Below are 15,870 nucleotides of genomic sequence, written 5' to 3'. Positions count from 1 at the left end.
TGCTTCGTGGCTGTGGGGAAGAGAGACCATGGTGGGGAGTAACACCCTCTAACCTGGCCTTTTCTGTTTTACCCAAGTCATCCAGATACTTTTTTTTTTTTTTTTTAACTCGTAGGGCAGCTGACTCTTGAGTCTACCTCCAACGCTTAGTTATTTGTTTTTCTGAGGTTTAAAGGGCTCATATCAGCCAATCAGGGGGAATAAAAAACCTATATAGCATTATTGGGGGGGGGGTACTTCCTCCTCTTCCTAAGATGGGCGTGTGTGGGCGGAGCCAGTCCAGCTCACACAGACACAGCAGATTCTGAATGCAGCCCCTATGATATGAAATCTAGAAATAGAATATAAACAAAATTATCTCTGAGTGTCGTCAACAAACTTTCAAGTCTTGTTGTCGCCACATGTTACGAGCATCGTCAGGGGTGAAATCTGTTTTGTATGTAAATATTCATGAATCTTTAGGTAATAAATCAGTTTAAGCAAATTAGTAAACAGGTAATGAGAAACGTCCAAAAACTATCTTGAGAAGAAACTTTGTTACTTCCAGTGTGTGTTATCAACTCAAATGGGTTTTTTTGGGGTTTTTTCTGGCATAGCAACAGAAAATATAAATCTGTTTAGGGCACATAAAGACGCATGGATCGCTCTGATTAAATGTCATTACAGGAACGTCTGCCTCTGTAATCAAATGTCATTTCCTGCAATCAAAGAGAAACTCAAGTTCAAAGCCAGATAAAGTTAAGTACCACCTTTCCTGCCGTTATGAAGAGCTCAGACGTGGTGGTGCATTCTCTGCGCGGCCACGAGGGGGCGATACACGTAGATGTTTGACCAAATCACCAAACAAGAGACATCCAGTCTCCTTCAAGTTGAGTCTCCAAACTCAGAGGAACCAGTCATTTAAAACTGATCACCTGACAGGGAATTTGAGCTGATCTGCACAACAAAATACCTCAAACACACAAAGAGAAGAAGATTTTACTCCCGTGTGAAAACTGGGAAACGAAGGCCGCAGGTCAGGACGCTCGTTTCTCACTAAGCCCCCCCCAGGGGGGCGGAAATAAAGGAGTGTTCTAGACGACCACAACGATGACACACAGACAGGACGGCTTTATGTTTCACCCAGATTATATGTATTGTCGATGCTCAGTCACTCAAAACAAAAGGATTATCCAATCCTCCCACCTTCACGTCTTCTTCTTCTTCTTCTTCTTCTTCTTCTTCTTCAAACACTAAAAGTCCATAATCGCAGCACATTCCAGCTCCGCGGGCTCCAGCTGAGTCATCGCCGCTGCTTGTGGGGAAAAGAAAAGTGGGGGATTACCGGGTTTACAGTATGATGGGAAATAGAATCTCCACGTCTCCACGTGAGGAAAAGAAATGGCCCAGAGGTCACGTGCTGGAAATGCACGGCCGAGCAGGATTCTCACTGTAAAAAAAACTAAACAAAACAAAAAAAACGCCTGTTTGAACCCCCCCTCCCCCCCCGACAACCCCCTGAGGGGCCGGACAGTGAATCTTACATAATAGGTGAAGGAATGCTGGAAGTTTGCCCTGCAAGTTCTGGATCGTTTCACTCCTGCACACAAAGCGGGCCCCTCCACCCCCCTCCACCCCCCCATCCCCCACCCCCCTCCACCCCCCCCCCCCCCCCCATCCCCCCCTCCCTCCCGAACAACAGAACAGACCATTTAACTCAGACACAAGAGACCCGTTTGATTGCAGGTTGTTTTATTTTGCAATGTGAGCAACAACAAAAATAAAACCATGAGCGTATACATTAAACCGAATAATAAATTATCAGTACAACAATGAAAAGAAAGTTAAAGTAGTGTTGAAATGTGTTTTTCACAGATTGACTCACGACATCGAAAATGGGTTTCCCTTCGTCTCTCTCTCTTGAGGTAGCGTCATCTCTTTCCATCGCCGCTTAAAAGCAGGCGTCAAATCTGCACAGGAAAAAGATGAATCCACAGTGAGGAAACAAGGGGGGGGGGGGGTTCTGGTCTGTGTGGAGTGTAAACATGCAGTGCAGTGCTGGTGGAAATCTTCCATAGTGGCAGGAGCTTTAAAATGTTCTCCAGCTGTCTCTCCCCCCTCCGGCCCGGCGAGGCTCCAATACCAACAATGCTCCTGTCAAAACAACCTTCATTTTGCATTTTACACACAGTGTGTGGCAACTTCAAAAAAAAAAAAAAAAAAAAGTCACATTTGAGCTTTTTGTAAATATAAAAAAAAATACAAATTCTGACTGAATCTTGCAGAACCCAGCACGTCTATATGATATCTCTATATTGCACTCTGACATTCCTGCCTTTATCGAGAGGGTCCAGATCCCCGTTCGGATGAACCCCAGCACCAGTCTCTCTGCTCTCGGGCCGACGTCCCTTTTAGGCGTACGCCGCCACCGCCACCAGGACCTGCAGCGCCATGGAGACGCAGGGGATCTGCGCGACGGTGTAGGCCAGCGAGCGGGTCGGCGCCCGCAGGGCCAGCAAGTAGGCGGCGGTGTGCAGCATCCGGGCCAGGAAGAAGACCAGGAAGTGGAAGCGGGCCACGGACAGCGAGGGCCCGATCAAGGAGTAGACGGCCCCGATGAAGAGGAAGGGCAGGATGTTCTCCATGTCGTTGATGTGGGCCCTGCGGGAAGCACAGAGGCAGAAATTCCAGATGAAAATGCTGACGCGTCTTCAAAAAGTGCGCAATTTTTCTGGTGACTCAGCGGCGATGACACAAGTATTGACAGTACGGCGCTTCAGAATCGGTGACTCAACAATCGCTGACTCGGAGATTCTAGTGGAAAAATTCTGGAGAATCCGGGCATGTGAAACATTGTGGATTGTGTTTTTAACTTTTTAAAAAAAGAAAAGAAAATAAACTTCAACAGGCAGTGAATCATCTGAACCACTTTCCTGCTTCCTCTCCACCCACCTTTAAAAAAAAACAAAAAACTTCTAACATTGTGCAGAAAATCTGGAAAATCTTAGCCAAACAGTGCTTACAAAAAAAACAAACCATTTGTCTATTAACACCTCCTCCTGCAATGTGCTCCAAGTCAATCACTATGGGAAGCCGCCTCCCTTTTCGTTTGCAAACAGAAAACACATTAAGTTTAATACAACAGGCATTGTTCAGCATTTTGTGGTCGTTAATGATGATTTGAAGACATTTTTTATTCTTTTTTTTCTTGAGCATTTCTGGGATCATGTGCCCGATTTATTTTGTATTTATGGATATGTTTTAATCAATTAATTGCACCTTTTGGAAAAAGTTCTGTTAACTTTCAAAGAGGAAACGGTCATTTTATGAAAAAATTATATTAAAATCTAGTAAAGTGCTTCTTTTTAGGCGTTTCATTACAATATCGTACTTTTCTGATGTCTACTTTATTGCACTTTATGAACATTTCTGTATGTTTTTGTTGTTTCTTTATTTTGTGCCTCTTTTGAATCGACTTTGTTGCCATTCGATGACTTCTTGCGTTATATTTATCCAGTTAAGACACTTTTGTTTTGCATTTTGGGGAAAAATATAGTACTTATACACTCCGGGTTGTTATTAGATTGAAGATGATCTGTGTAAAAGATGCCAACTATAAAAAGTCAAACTTCCCAGTAGTTTGATTAGAAAATATGGAATTGGATTAAATTTGTCTCTGAATTTGTTTTGCGAACATCTCCAGAGGTTTTCCTCTTTAATGCTATGTGATAATGTACAGTGAATAGATAAATCACGTCCAACTTAATGAAACATTTCACTTAACCAATAAAAGCAGAAGAACCAAATACACTAACTGGATGTTTATTAAATTCAACACAGTGGCAGCCTTCAGTTTTATCACTCCTGGGTGTAACTTCTTTCACCGCCCCTGGTTTACATGTTTAGTTTAAACCATAAACATAACCGAAATGCCAGATTGGGGGGAGGGTTTACACACTTTCCTGTGAAAAGTTGTCTCTCGATAAGTTCATGGACAGTTCAGGACCAATAGAAGACAGTGTGAAAAACAAGTACAGAACTTGTTGAATCGCAGAAAAAAAACCCACATCTGCTCTCTCCTCTTCTATCACCGACATGTTAAAACACAGCAGTCAGACGCTTCTGCCAACTTCAGCCAATGGAGGGAAGAAAAAACAACAACACATCAAGTCTTTTGGAGAGTTTCTTCTAAATGAAACGGCATGAGTGGAAACTGGGAGTGATCACTCTGCAGCGAATATAAGCAAGTTGGGTTTTGTTTTTATTGTGCAAAATGCACTAAAGCAGCCAAAAACAGCTGGATACTTTCTGGATTTTTCTTTTTTTATCTTTTTCTTTTTCACAAGCCGTGCGTTGTAAAAGCGTGTTGTGGCAGTTCCAGTGGGTTTCTCACCTCCGGCATCTTTCCACATACGAATCATCTCTGTGATATTGTAAACCTCCATGTCTCAGCGCGTCCTCGGGGTTGGCAAAAGCCTTTTTTGGGTGGGGGGGGGGGACAAAAAAAATGCAAGAGGTGAAATTAATTCTATCAACTCTTATATTGAGCTCAAACGCGCTCCGGTGCGTAATTCTTCCGAAATGGCTCGCTCACCTTTTTACGCAGCCGCACTTGTCCCGTTATAATGGCCACAATGTACATCTTGACGACGAGGAGCACACCGTAGAAAACAAAGCAGGAGAAAACCTCGTTCCTTATCATGACTGCCATTTGCGACCTTCACAGTTTCCGCGGAGGGAATCAAACCGGAGCTCCGACGCCGGTGCGTAAAACAAACCAAAAAAAAGCGCTGCGTAAAAAGCTGCTGCTTTGCTGAGAGTGAGAGTTGGAGCCCGAGGGGCCGCTTTTCTTATGCGTCGGGAGCCTCCACCCACTCCCAGACTTGATGGCAGGCCCGGAGCCAAGCGGAAATGTTTCATTCATGAGCCCACAAATCCCAGACTAAAACGTAAGATCACCTGGCACACCCTCGTTTTGTTATAAAACGAGGGTGTGTGTTATTTCTTTTACCTTTTTTTATGATGCCGATCAGAAAAATCAGATTTTCCCATCACTATTCAAAATGAAATCAGTTTAATGCAGCCAGAAAGTCAAGATCTTTCCAGGATATTGACGTGCAGGGGGGCTGATCCAGGGTGTGAAGAGTTCATGGATTAAAATATGAGACATTATTCGAGGGTGAGGAAACAAATACTCACTGAATGTATCTTAACTCAGGCCCATTTTTCTGTGAAAATCATCACCTTTCATTTTGTTTAGGCCGTTTGTTTACATGACAACGCTCCGTCATTTTTGAGACGCGCCAGCAACGTAACTTTTCTGACTGAGCACGACAGTAGCATTCTGCGCATGTGCAAAAACCCAAACTACAACGAACAGATTCCATCACGTTTGTGCTTTTCGTTCTTTTTAATTTACCAATGCACCCCCCCCCCCCCCAACAAACTGCACAGTTACTACACCATCATCAGGCAGAAACAGATTTTTACACGCAGAAATGTTATTTAAAGGAGCTTGAATTCTTACATTGCATACTAATAGTGCCAAAGATCGTCTTGTACTACACTTCCTCTTCACATTACTTTAAAAACGAGTGAGAGAAACAACAAAGTCTACCAAAAACAGTATAAAACAATTCCCTAATCATGTAAGAATACAGTGATTTTATCATCAAGCACAAAAATGAGAAGAATATATCAAACATGCTCCAAATACAAATACAAAACTGACCAAATTAGTACATTGCTGAAATCTTCTCCTTTTATTTTTGGTATAATACTTGAACTCCAGCTGATAGAAATAGATTTTCAAAGGGTTAATGTTTCATTTCCTTTTTCTTTAAAAAAAAAAATCAGCTGCTTGTGTAACTTCCTTCAGAACCAACCACGTGTTTTGTGTAAAAAAAAAAAAAAAAAAAAATGCACTACTTTTGACAAATCTGACACAGATTCACTTCTTTCTCGCTCCTGGATCATCGTCATTATGGCAAAATACCAGTTTATGAAGTTGGTTGCAAAACAAGACAAAAATTGTTCATGTGGATTCTTGCGGCTCCGTGACTGAGGCGCCTGGTTACTCAACAATCTGTCATCATGAAAGACTTCACAGCATTATGAAAGCTCTTCTGGCGGGAAGTTGAGCACATTCACTGGTTCGGATGGACTTTCTCCAGCATCGTCACACTTTCCTGCTTTTAAAATCTGACATCACGGACAAAATTTACAATCACACATGATGATTTCGTACAATATTTGACCAAAGGACCCGCTGTAAGTGGAGAATGGACTTTAATGTTTTCTGAGATGCCTCAAATATTAACATCTTTGCGTTACCTGCTTGTACTTACGTGATACAACAAGCGAGCAGAAGCAAATCCAGCCAATATGAAAGTAAAGCCTGTGAGGGATTCACTAGTAATCACTGTGAATCCTTCAGTATATTTTCACGGTACGACAAGCCACATTTGTGTTTTATGTATGTAAATATCCACTAAAAGAATCCGAGAAGTGAGACAGAACAACATCCTAAAAAGTAATTTACACTATCAACCCCAGGATCCTGATTACCAGGCTAAAGGATTTGTGTCATTTTAAAATGTTCTACATCCTTTTGTAACTGAAGAATAACGTGTGATACAGCAATCCTTCCTCGTGGGGTACCTCAGGGATCCGTGCTGGGTCCTACTCTGTTTCTGCTGTACATTACAATGCCATTTCTAATTATCTCTACGCTGGTGACAATGAAAAACGGACCAGAATTACCCATTGTTTGAAATATTGCATTCATTATGGATGTTTTTTTTTTTTTTTTAAGAATATAATGTCAATTGTGTTATGCTTTCAGTGTTTTCTTTATTTATACTTTTTCATAATTATTTTGTATTTCAAAAGGAAATATTTCAGTGACCTACATCGACGCATTCTGTCATGCAATTTCTTCATATATTCCGCGATTAATCCGTTTATTATTTATGTCGCTTCAGTTCACTCGAGTATGATATAGGACTGCTGCACTTTGAAGGGAAAAAACAACAACCCCAAAACAAAAAAACAAGAGGCCCGCACGTCACCCGCTCTGGTGTTTATTTACATGTTTGCACTGCAGACGACACTACGCGTGGCAGTCGGCGTCGGGCGCCTGCGTCTGCCAGTCCAGGGTGAGCGAGCTGCCGGAGCTGGTGTCGTCGCAGCAGTCCTCGGCGTCGGAGAAGGAGGACATGTAGTGGAGGCCGGTGACCCGGTGGTAGCCCCCCTGGAGCACGTGCGGGTAGGAGGCCAGCTCCATGGCCCTGCGGCCGGTCCGGCGCACCCTCACGGTCCACATGTCCACCAGCTGCGAGCACATGACGCAGCCCATGACGATCGCGCGCAGCTGGACGCGCTGACTTGGAAGTTCACTCGTTCGCCGGCACGGGTTACGCCGAGGAAGACGACGCAATCAGACACATATTGACAAGTGTGTTTACAGGCAATGGAACGTTGACTATTTGCATGGAAATTCCGAAAATATTAGATTTGTAGTTGACATTTAATAACTGGTACGGTTCTGGCACATATTTCACACGTCACTTCCAGCATCGTGTATAGAATTTGTGTTGCATTTATGAATCACTCTGAAAAAGTGCCACATATATAGAGAATCATGCGACTTTTGAAATATTCATATGTACAGTTTGACACTTTGACAGTGAGTTGGTGTTTCCTTGAATTATGTATATGAGTTAATCTCTTCTATAAAAGGTAGTGGAGGAAGAAGGGGGGGGGGTAAAAGGGGTGGTGCATAAAACAAAAGTACTTCCAAAGAAAAAGTGGTGCTACTCATCCAATCAAAGGAAAAAACACAACAGTCTCAGATCAGCCCTTCCCTCAGGGCTGCACGGGGGCACGGGTGAGGCAGAAAAGTGGGAGTCATAACCGATGTCTCTCCTCTTCAAGGTGCTCTCAGTCTCTCCCAGCTGCCAGACACGGCATGTAAATATTTACAGACGTGGTTTTACGAGAAAACCACTGAGAGAGAGAGAGAGTCTGTCTGATGTGATGACTCCCTCCTCTGGCGTCCCTCCTTCATGAAGAGCTTTGATCCAGTGCGGTACCAGTTATCTTCTCCTCTGCTTGGTGGTTTTCATAGCGCTCGCTGAAAATCCGGTAAATAACTGAAAAAAGAAATGATAAGTTCATAAGAATCAGATCAATACACTACAAATCCCATTTTGACTTGTTAAGGTCAATTGAAGTCAAAACGTTGTTGTCTTGAACATCACATGTCATGAAAAGAGTGAAAAAAATGCAAGTAAGACATGAAAACCATAAACTAGCAATGACATAAGGCTAGTGTAAAATCTCATAGCTTTAATTAAAGGACAACTAAATTAAGTTCAATTCGAAATCTAAATGTTTTTCTAAAACAGTGCTTCTATTTCTAACATAACGCCTCCTCACAATTGTTAGATAAGTGTCATTTGTAGCTCTCAGTTACAGGTTAAAGCTTTTATTATCACAAAAATCAAAGTTAAAACCTTTCATTATGCGAATGCTTATATGCAGGAGCAGAATCAGGGGATTTTAATGGTACATGGCAATGTGACAATGGATTGTTTCTGCATTTTCATTTTGTGTTTACATAGCAGTATTTTGAAAACGATGTCCATGTCGTTAGCATACCAGGCCACGCGGTGGCGCTGTTGGGTGTTTATGTGATGAAAACACACACAGAACAAGAAGCTATAAACATTGACAATGGCGAATACACGGAGTCCGTGTAGGAATACGACGAAGTCGGGTTTCTATTACTCCTGACTAAATTATTAAAGTACCAGGGGAATATGGCCTTTCTGGGAGTCACGTCACTCCTGAGTCCGCCATTGTTGTTATTGTCCATCTCCTCGAGCATGCGCAACGGGAGCTATTCGCCACGGCCCTGGCGCGCATGCGCGGTGGCTGCTTTCCTCCCGTTGCTGCAAACATTTAACAATGGCGACGACACGGACGTTGGTGTGGACCGACGACGAAGTTGAGCTGCTTCTACGGGTGACTCTCGACTACAAGACCATCAAGTCCGAGGAGAACATCGACTGGGAGTCCTGCCAGGCGAAGTACTCCGACATTTACAACGAATACCTGGAGCAGTATCCGGCGCACAGCGCGATAAACGGGAAGGACTTTCCTCACGAGAGCGTTATAACAAAGGCCCAGGTGGTCTCCAAGCTCAAAGGCATCCGGGGGAAATACAGACAGGCGGTGGGCAGCGGGCGTCGCAACGGCCACGGTCGCGTCATCCTGATTTTCTACGAGCTCTGCCAGCAGATATGGGGCAGGGCGCCGCCGGGCACCAGCGCCCTGGGTGTCGGCCTCGAGACCGCCGATCTCCAGGTCGGCGTCAGCGAGAGCACGGCGACGACTTCCCGGAGCTCCACGCCGCTGTCGGAGCTGGATAACGGCAGTACCGACGTCCCCACCTGGGAGCGGAGGGAGACACTGCAGGTACGCGTCCGTTACCGCTTTTATTATATTTTTTATTTATTTATTTATTTAGTGTCGCTGCAAACTGCGGCTCTGGAGCTCCTCTGCGGCGGCGCCATGAAGCTCCTCGCATTGTTTTTTGTGTAAACAAACGTTCTCTTTGCATTTTTATTTTTCTGTTTGCATTCCAAACTGATGTTCGAATAATGGTCTGATCTCCACGATAAATAAGGCATAACAGACAGAATGAATAGATTGGTTGTATTTACAAACAAAAAAAATGAAATCGCTAAAACTACAGGGGGGGGAAAGAAGTAAAACGGTCAAATTAAAATGATTAAACTTTAGTTTTGTTCAGGAAAAATGTTTTTTTATAAAGGGTGTAAAGGGGTGTGTGGAAATGCTAGAATAGCCATAAAACCGTTCTCACCATTGGGGAAACTCTGTAGCTATAAATAACTAAAGCAGTTAAACTTGCCCAGATACATAAAATGGTTAAAGTGGAAAAAATCCTGACCAAAGAAAAGAGAAATCTCTCAAAATGGCTTCTAAAGCTACAAAAAATAAATAATAAAAATAAAAAAAGATAGTAAAATTGAATTGCAGCTATGGCACTTCATAAATACAACTGTTATTTTCTTCATTTCAGATCTCAATTTCCATTTCCAAAAGGCTCTTTAGGTCATAACTGTTGCAGACGGCTGGTTTGGTGTGTGTGTGTGTGTGTGTACTATTCTTACTTTGCGTCGGGTACAGTTCGGGTTTAATGGTTTTCCATGTTTCTGTGTTGGAAAGACAAAGCTGTCCGGCCACAGGAAGGACCGCTTCAAAAGGAGAGCCCCCTCGGACACGGCGACGATGGAAGACCTCCGGCTAAAGAGGCGCATGGTGGACATTCTGGAGGAGTCCGAAAGGCGCAACAACGCCAGGCTGGACCAGATCGCACAGAATATTTCCGCTATAACAGAGACGATCAAGGAGGGCTTCTCCCTCCTCGGCACCATGATGCAGCAGCAGCGGCCGCAGAACGAAGGGGAAGCGACGGAAACTTTTAAAGTAGAGCCTGTTTTTTAAAGCGTGCGATCAGAATTGTAAATACAGTATGGGGGTGGGGGAGGGAGGGGGGAGGAAAAAAGTTCATTTGTGCACTCATAAGGTCTATGTCAATAAATGTACGTATTTTTTATGTCGATTTGCTTCGAGTTGTGTTTGAAAAAAACGTGTTTATTCTAGCCAACTTTAACCGGATCTGTAGCACCGATTTAGTTTTTCGAGCAGCGCTTTTTTTCTGTCTGCTCCTTCGCTTCAATGAGAAACTAATGGCTGGATCGGGGTTAGATGGCGGCAGAACCAAACCAAAAACGCAGAGGCGGGAGGCAACAAAAGGCTGGGAGAGTAGTATTAAGAGCTGGAGGTGCGTTTTTTTTTTTTTTTTTATAACGAGTACAGGTCTGTACAATAAGTGTCTTTTAGAAGTAAAAATGCACAAACTTAAAAAAAAAAATCTTGACAATTGTGGAGAAAACGGGATCGTTCGAGGTCAAATTAAAGGATTTGATGATCCTCGTCCAAGTTGAGGCGGTGCGTCGGCGTGAGATCCGGGTGTTTGGGCCCCCCCGGGGGGGGGGGGGGGGAGCACTGCGTTCAAGTCTAAATACACGTCTGTCCTGGAAACTGCTGCAGACCCACAGGAAATGGCCGTCTGTGAACGCCGTCCGCCGTACCACTCCACAAACCGAAAACAAGTCATGCAAAGATCAAGCCACGTGCGGCTTCTGTCTGCGTGCGGCAGTCCCCTCTGGACCGAAGCTCCTTTAACGTGGACTTGAGGCTAAAGAGAAAAGCTGTTTTGTTCTGTTTTTGGGAGCCGTGGACGCCGTGTCCTGCAGACTAAAGAGCTTGATCGGCCAGCCAGTTTGTCCTCGCACAGTTACAAGAACTCCCTGTTGCTGTAGGGTGGCGTTGCAGGGAATCTAAAACACTTTTAATATGACGGATGTCTTTTTCAATCTCGTTTGTGCTTATTTTCGCCAAATAATGCAACAATGCACAGTGGTTATCATTACCTGAGAGATTTGGGGAGGGGGTAAATCTAGGAGTTTCCCCAGACATTATATATTTCTTCACTAAAATATGTATTTTCACAGCTGAAGCAAGTCAATTGAGAATAGTCAAAATGATATAACACTCATAAGAGTAACAGAAACTTGCAAAAAAGAGTTATATTTATATTTCGCGTGATCAAGTAAAAAAATGAAGGGTTGGGCGGTTCTGGTGGGTGTTATGTGGTTTAAGCTTTGTAAAGAGGCTCATCCTCCCACATATATATGTAAAGAAACTCCAACAGCAGTATATCACAATGGCAGCAGCTGGAATCTCACAGGAGATATGAAATGGTCACTTTCCAGGTGTTTATCCACTGATCTTAAAAAGGTTTTTGCATTTGGTTAAAAAAAAAAATACATCTTGCCTTACTTCTGGTGTGAATAAAATGTGAATTTATAACATTCACAAACCATTGCGTCCAGTTTCTCTTTTGCATCTTTCACACAGTCCCAACCTTTTTGGAACTAATATGTTTAATATTTTGTTTTTGGGTTTTTTCCGTTCCCGAGCTGCTCATGAAGATGTGTTAAAAGATTAATGGCAGAGCGGGAGAGTTTGCTGGATCGTACATCACAGAGCAGTCAAACAAGCCCGCTGGTGCAGGACAAAGTTAAAATGTGTGTGTTTACGGGCTGGCAGACACAGTGAGAGATCTGAGTCCGAGTCTGGTTTGTGTTTGTGACTAATATTCCTGTAAAAGGGAGGGAAACCACTGAGGTGTGCATAATATAAGACCATTAAAAATACATGGAGAAACCATCCAGAATCCAGGTTGTTTCTGAATGCAACCAAAAAAAAAGATCACTTCAACAATCTCTGAAAATCTGCAGTTATGATTCTAAGCTTTTCGCCAGAACCTGTGCTCAGTCTATTTTATTTTCCTCCATAATCAGGTTGTTTTTTGGGTTTTTTTTTCTCCCACTTCATCAGTGCAGATTTCTGCCAAATCTGCAGCCAATACCTTCATCTCTCCACCTGCTTTCTTTTTTGGGGCCTTCCTCATTTGAATCCTCTCTTCCATGTGGAGTTTGCAATGTTTTTCCAGTGCGTATGTGGGTCTTTTTTAACTTTCAAATCTAATTTTTCAAAACACACGCTGGCAGACACACCTCACGACTAAAAAAATAGAAAGCTTCTAATGCCCCATTTACATGATGTTTCACGTGACAACACCAAATCCATTTAAAAAAAAAAGAAAAGAAGTGTGTTTAAACTGCAGCAGTGAACAAACTGACCACAGTGTAGTTGGTCTGCCGGGCCACTTGAGGGCGCTGTTGCTTGATTTTGTAATGAAACTACACAAGCCGTGGCGTGCAGAGAACAATACGCTATAAACGTGAAGAAAATGGAGATAAGCCGACATCCGTGTGGACTGATGACGCATCGGATGCAATCAGGGGTGAGTCTCAACTATTAAACTCCTGACACGGACGATAAAAACGAGAATACAGACTCCCGAGTTATCTCACTACGGTTCCGCCATGTTTGTTTACAAGTGGATATGCGCATGCGCAGCAAGAGCGCTCCATATCCTCCGGCAGTCTTTCCAGCTTTGAGACATGAGCTCTGACATGTGGAAGAAAAACAAAACAAGGAATTTTGACAACCTTCAAATGGGTCCTGAACCACTAAACCATTTTAACGTCCTCATTGAAACAGACAGAAAACCACAAAAAGGAATCCTTGTAACTTATATTTTCCCTCCAGCTAGTGAGTCTTCACACGAGTTTTGGTATATATTCTTCACAATTTGTAGATTTCTACAGTTATTTCATGCAGATTCCCCCCCCCCCCCCCCCCCCCCCCCAAATGTGGTGCTTGATCTTCCCCACCGACAGCTGCCTGGTGCACATTTCATTTTAGCTGGTTACATTAATCTCTTCCACGTCACGCAATTCTGCTCTATACTACCAACCATTTCTGTTCTTTCCCTCTTATCGTCTCTGATTTTCCAAAACATTACAGTGAGGCCAAACATTGATGGACCCACCCACTGCATTCACTACAATACAAATAGCAGGATTTTTTTTTTTCCAACAACTTAAGTTTTTCCACAGTAGTTTTTCCTAATATTTGTCAGTTCGTCAACTCAGATTTGCTCCGAGTCTGCAGTCTGACCTTCATCGTCCACGTCTGCCCGTCGTGAGTGGAAAAACGACTTTTTAAAACGACGAGGACGGAGAGAGGATGAGTGGTCTGCTGCTGGCTGCCACACCCCTCCTGTCCTCGTGCGTGGAGACACGACAGGACTAACCCTCTCACGCAGAGTCATCATGACTGGATCCTTATTTTCTGATTTAATGACACAGTTGCCCCCACCCCCCCCCTCCCCACCCCGGCAGCCGCTTCCTGCAGGACCGTGAATTATTCATGTTGTGGCGTCTCGGCGTGGACGCAACCTAATCATGTCAGCGATCTATAACAGTTTTGAAATGTGTCGAGGCAGAAATGTGGAGTGATGCTGTGATGTGGACCGACCGCCGCAGCTGCATGTGTGTTTGTGTGTGAGGGCTGGAGAAAGAGAGAGAGAGAGAGAGAGGAACACAATACACACAAGCTTTTCCAGTAATAAAACAGTGCTGGCGTCTGCGGTTCCTACCTGGATGTGTCGTCTGTGTGGATGCCGAGCGTCGTGTCGTCTCGGCAGCCTCGGCTCCGCTTGTGCCTGGATTGAGCTCGGCGTGCGTTGTGCAGGACTCGGGATGACATCACAGCAACCTCACTTAGAGAGTTGCTCCTCTTTGCCTACACATCTTCAGCCAAAAGGATCAAATGTTGCGCTTCTTCCGTCGTCAAATCCTTCGAGATCAAACCTCTTGTCAAAGGCTATTTTAAGTCATCCTTGTTTCCCCGACTTCTTGACGAGTTTCTTTCAGGCGTCGCCGTGTTTCACGAGGCTCTGCTCTGATTTTAGCCCCCGATTGTTGTCGGCTGTGTCCTCTTGTCTCCGCACGCCCAGCGTGTACGAGATTTATCGTTTACAAAAACTGCAGCTTATGTAGCATTTAAGAAATTTACAAAGCTATGTTTAAGAACCGCTGACATTTTATGAATGAAACAGTTTGAGCCATTTCAGCTTTGATTTTTTTGTTGTTTGTTGTTTTTGTTGTAAAAAAAAATTAGCCACGTTTGCTATTTCAGCTCGGTTAACTTTTGCTGTTTAAGCAGTAATTTTAGCAGTAGCAGGCCTTTTATATTCAGTTTTAGCGATCTTACTTCCTTTAGAACTGCCTGTCGTTATTTAACCATTTTAAGAGCTGTTTACTTGACATTGTTTGAAGAGAAAACGCATGTTTGGTTTTTTTTTTGCATTTTGGTTTCAGAAAGGTTTTGTGTCGACACTGCCATTTTTTTTTTTTTTTTAAATGATAGTCGTTTACACAGCAATGGCATACACAATGTGGCCACATGGTGGCGCAGTGGTTAGCTCTCTGCCCTCACAGTGAGATTGTTGTGGTTAATTTATTTATCTCAGGCCAAAAAAAAAAAAAAATGTCATAATTTAACATTAAATATGAACAGAAACAGGAATGACAGAAAGCATCAGAAAGAAAAGAAAAGAAAACAAAACAAAAAAAAAACAATAATAATAGTTATAGTAGGCTATCTATATAAAATCAAGACCCACCCTCTCGTCACGCTCTACCTCTCTTCAAATCTGGCTTATTTGGCGAAAACATAAACAAAAACATCCCCTCCTACCGATGTGGTGATTATTTAAGTATAAAGTATTCTTCTTCCCGACTTTAAATCTACCAAGACCCAGGGGGATATGGACTGAGTGGTCTGGACGTGTGCAGAAGGATTATTTATTTCCGTGTGCAGTTGAAACTTTGCAGAGAAGTTGTATTTTTCCATGTTTCCATGGTGTGACAGCCACAGGCCTCGGTCAGTGTTGTTTACTTGATTGCCTGCCCCCGCCCACCTCGTTTGGGAATTGCCGTCACCTGCTCGGAGCCTTTTAAAAGATTGGGGTGAATCCAAGATGGCCGACTCGCTTCCTCTCCCTCCTGGAAGGCTGCGGTGTCTGTACCTCCCTCTGTGTTTCAGCGGCCATCTCATGAGGAGAGGCTGCTGATTTTTGTTTGTTTGTTTGTTTTCAGTGCTGTCTGTTGTCTGTTGTTGGTGGAGTCAAGTTGTCTCCCCAGTACGGACTGTTTGTTAGCTGCACGAAATACCCACCACCTGTACGCACATGAGGACGAGGGTTGAGTCAGTTTTGGGTTGGGAAGTTAGGAGGCGACTGTATTTTGTGGAAAAACCCACTAAATTTCATTCATGTTTTGACAGATTTTGTAGGATTCTTTTTTTGAGACATGCTAAATA

General features: G+C 43.4%; 2 protein-coding genes across 2 annotated transcripts; one reads left to right on the top strand and one right to left on the bottom strand.

Moving 5' to 3' along the window:
* Positions 1–1,740: 1,740 nt before the first annotated feature.
* On the bottom strand, positions 1,741–4,783 carry ptges (prostaglandin E synthase). Its single transcript, XM_080510542.1, has 3 exons — positions 4,574–4,783; positions 4,373–4,455; positions 1,741–2,640 (listed from the first exon to the last, which is right to left on the bottom strand). The coding sequence occupies exons 1-3, from the start codon at positions 4,688–4,690 to the stop codon at positions 2,391–2,393; spliced, it is 450 nt and encodes a 149-aa protein (XP_080366668.1). The 5' UTR covers positions 4,691–4,783; the 3' UTR covers positions 1,741–2,390.
* A 4,166-nt stretch (positions 4,784–8,949) lies between these two features.
* Positions 8,950–10,630, top strand: LOC308140093 (uncharacterized protein; the record flags this gene model as incomplete). Its single annotated transcript, XM_080509761.1, has 2 exons — positions 8,950–9,459; positions 10,234–10,630. 2 exons carry the CDS (start codon positions 8,950–8,952, stop codon positions 10,510–10,512), a joined length of 789 nt encoding a protein of 262 aa, XP_080365887.1. The 3' UTR covers positions 10,513–10,630.
* Positions 10,631–15,870: the final 5,240 nt, after the last annotated feature.

This window comes from Blennius ocellaris (assembly GCF_963422515.1).
Source record: "Blennius ocellaris genome assembly, chromosome: 15".
Classification (NCBI taxonomy): Eukaryota; Metazoa; Chordata; class Actinopteri; order Blenniiformes; family Blenniidae; genus Blennius; species Blennius ocellaris.
Note: the sequence above shows the minus strand (reverse complement) of the source record. Positions and strands in the feature narration are given on the sequence as shown.

Bases quoted from the DNA above. Each gene is read 5' to 3' on its own strand.
- ptges (XM_080510542.1), bottom strand. From the start codon at position 4,690: ATGGCAGTCATGATAAGGAACGAGGTTTTCTCCTGCTTTGTTTTCTAC. The intron at 4,456-4,573 runs GTGAGCGAGCCA...CACCCAAAAAAG, and splicing joins AAGTGCGGCTGCGTAAAAAG to GCTTTTGCCAACCCCGAGGA. The intron at 2,641-4,372 runs GTGAGAAACCCA...TGCTTCCCGCAG, and splicing joins TATGTGGAAAGATGCCGGAG to GGCCCACATCAACGACATGG.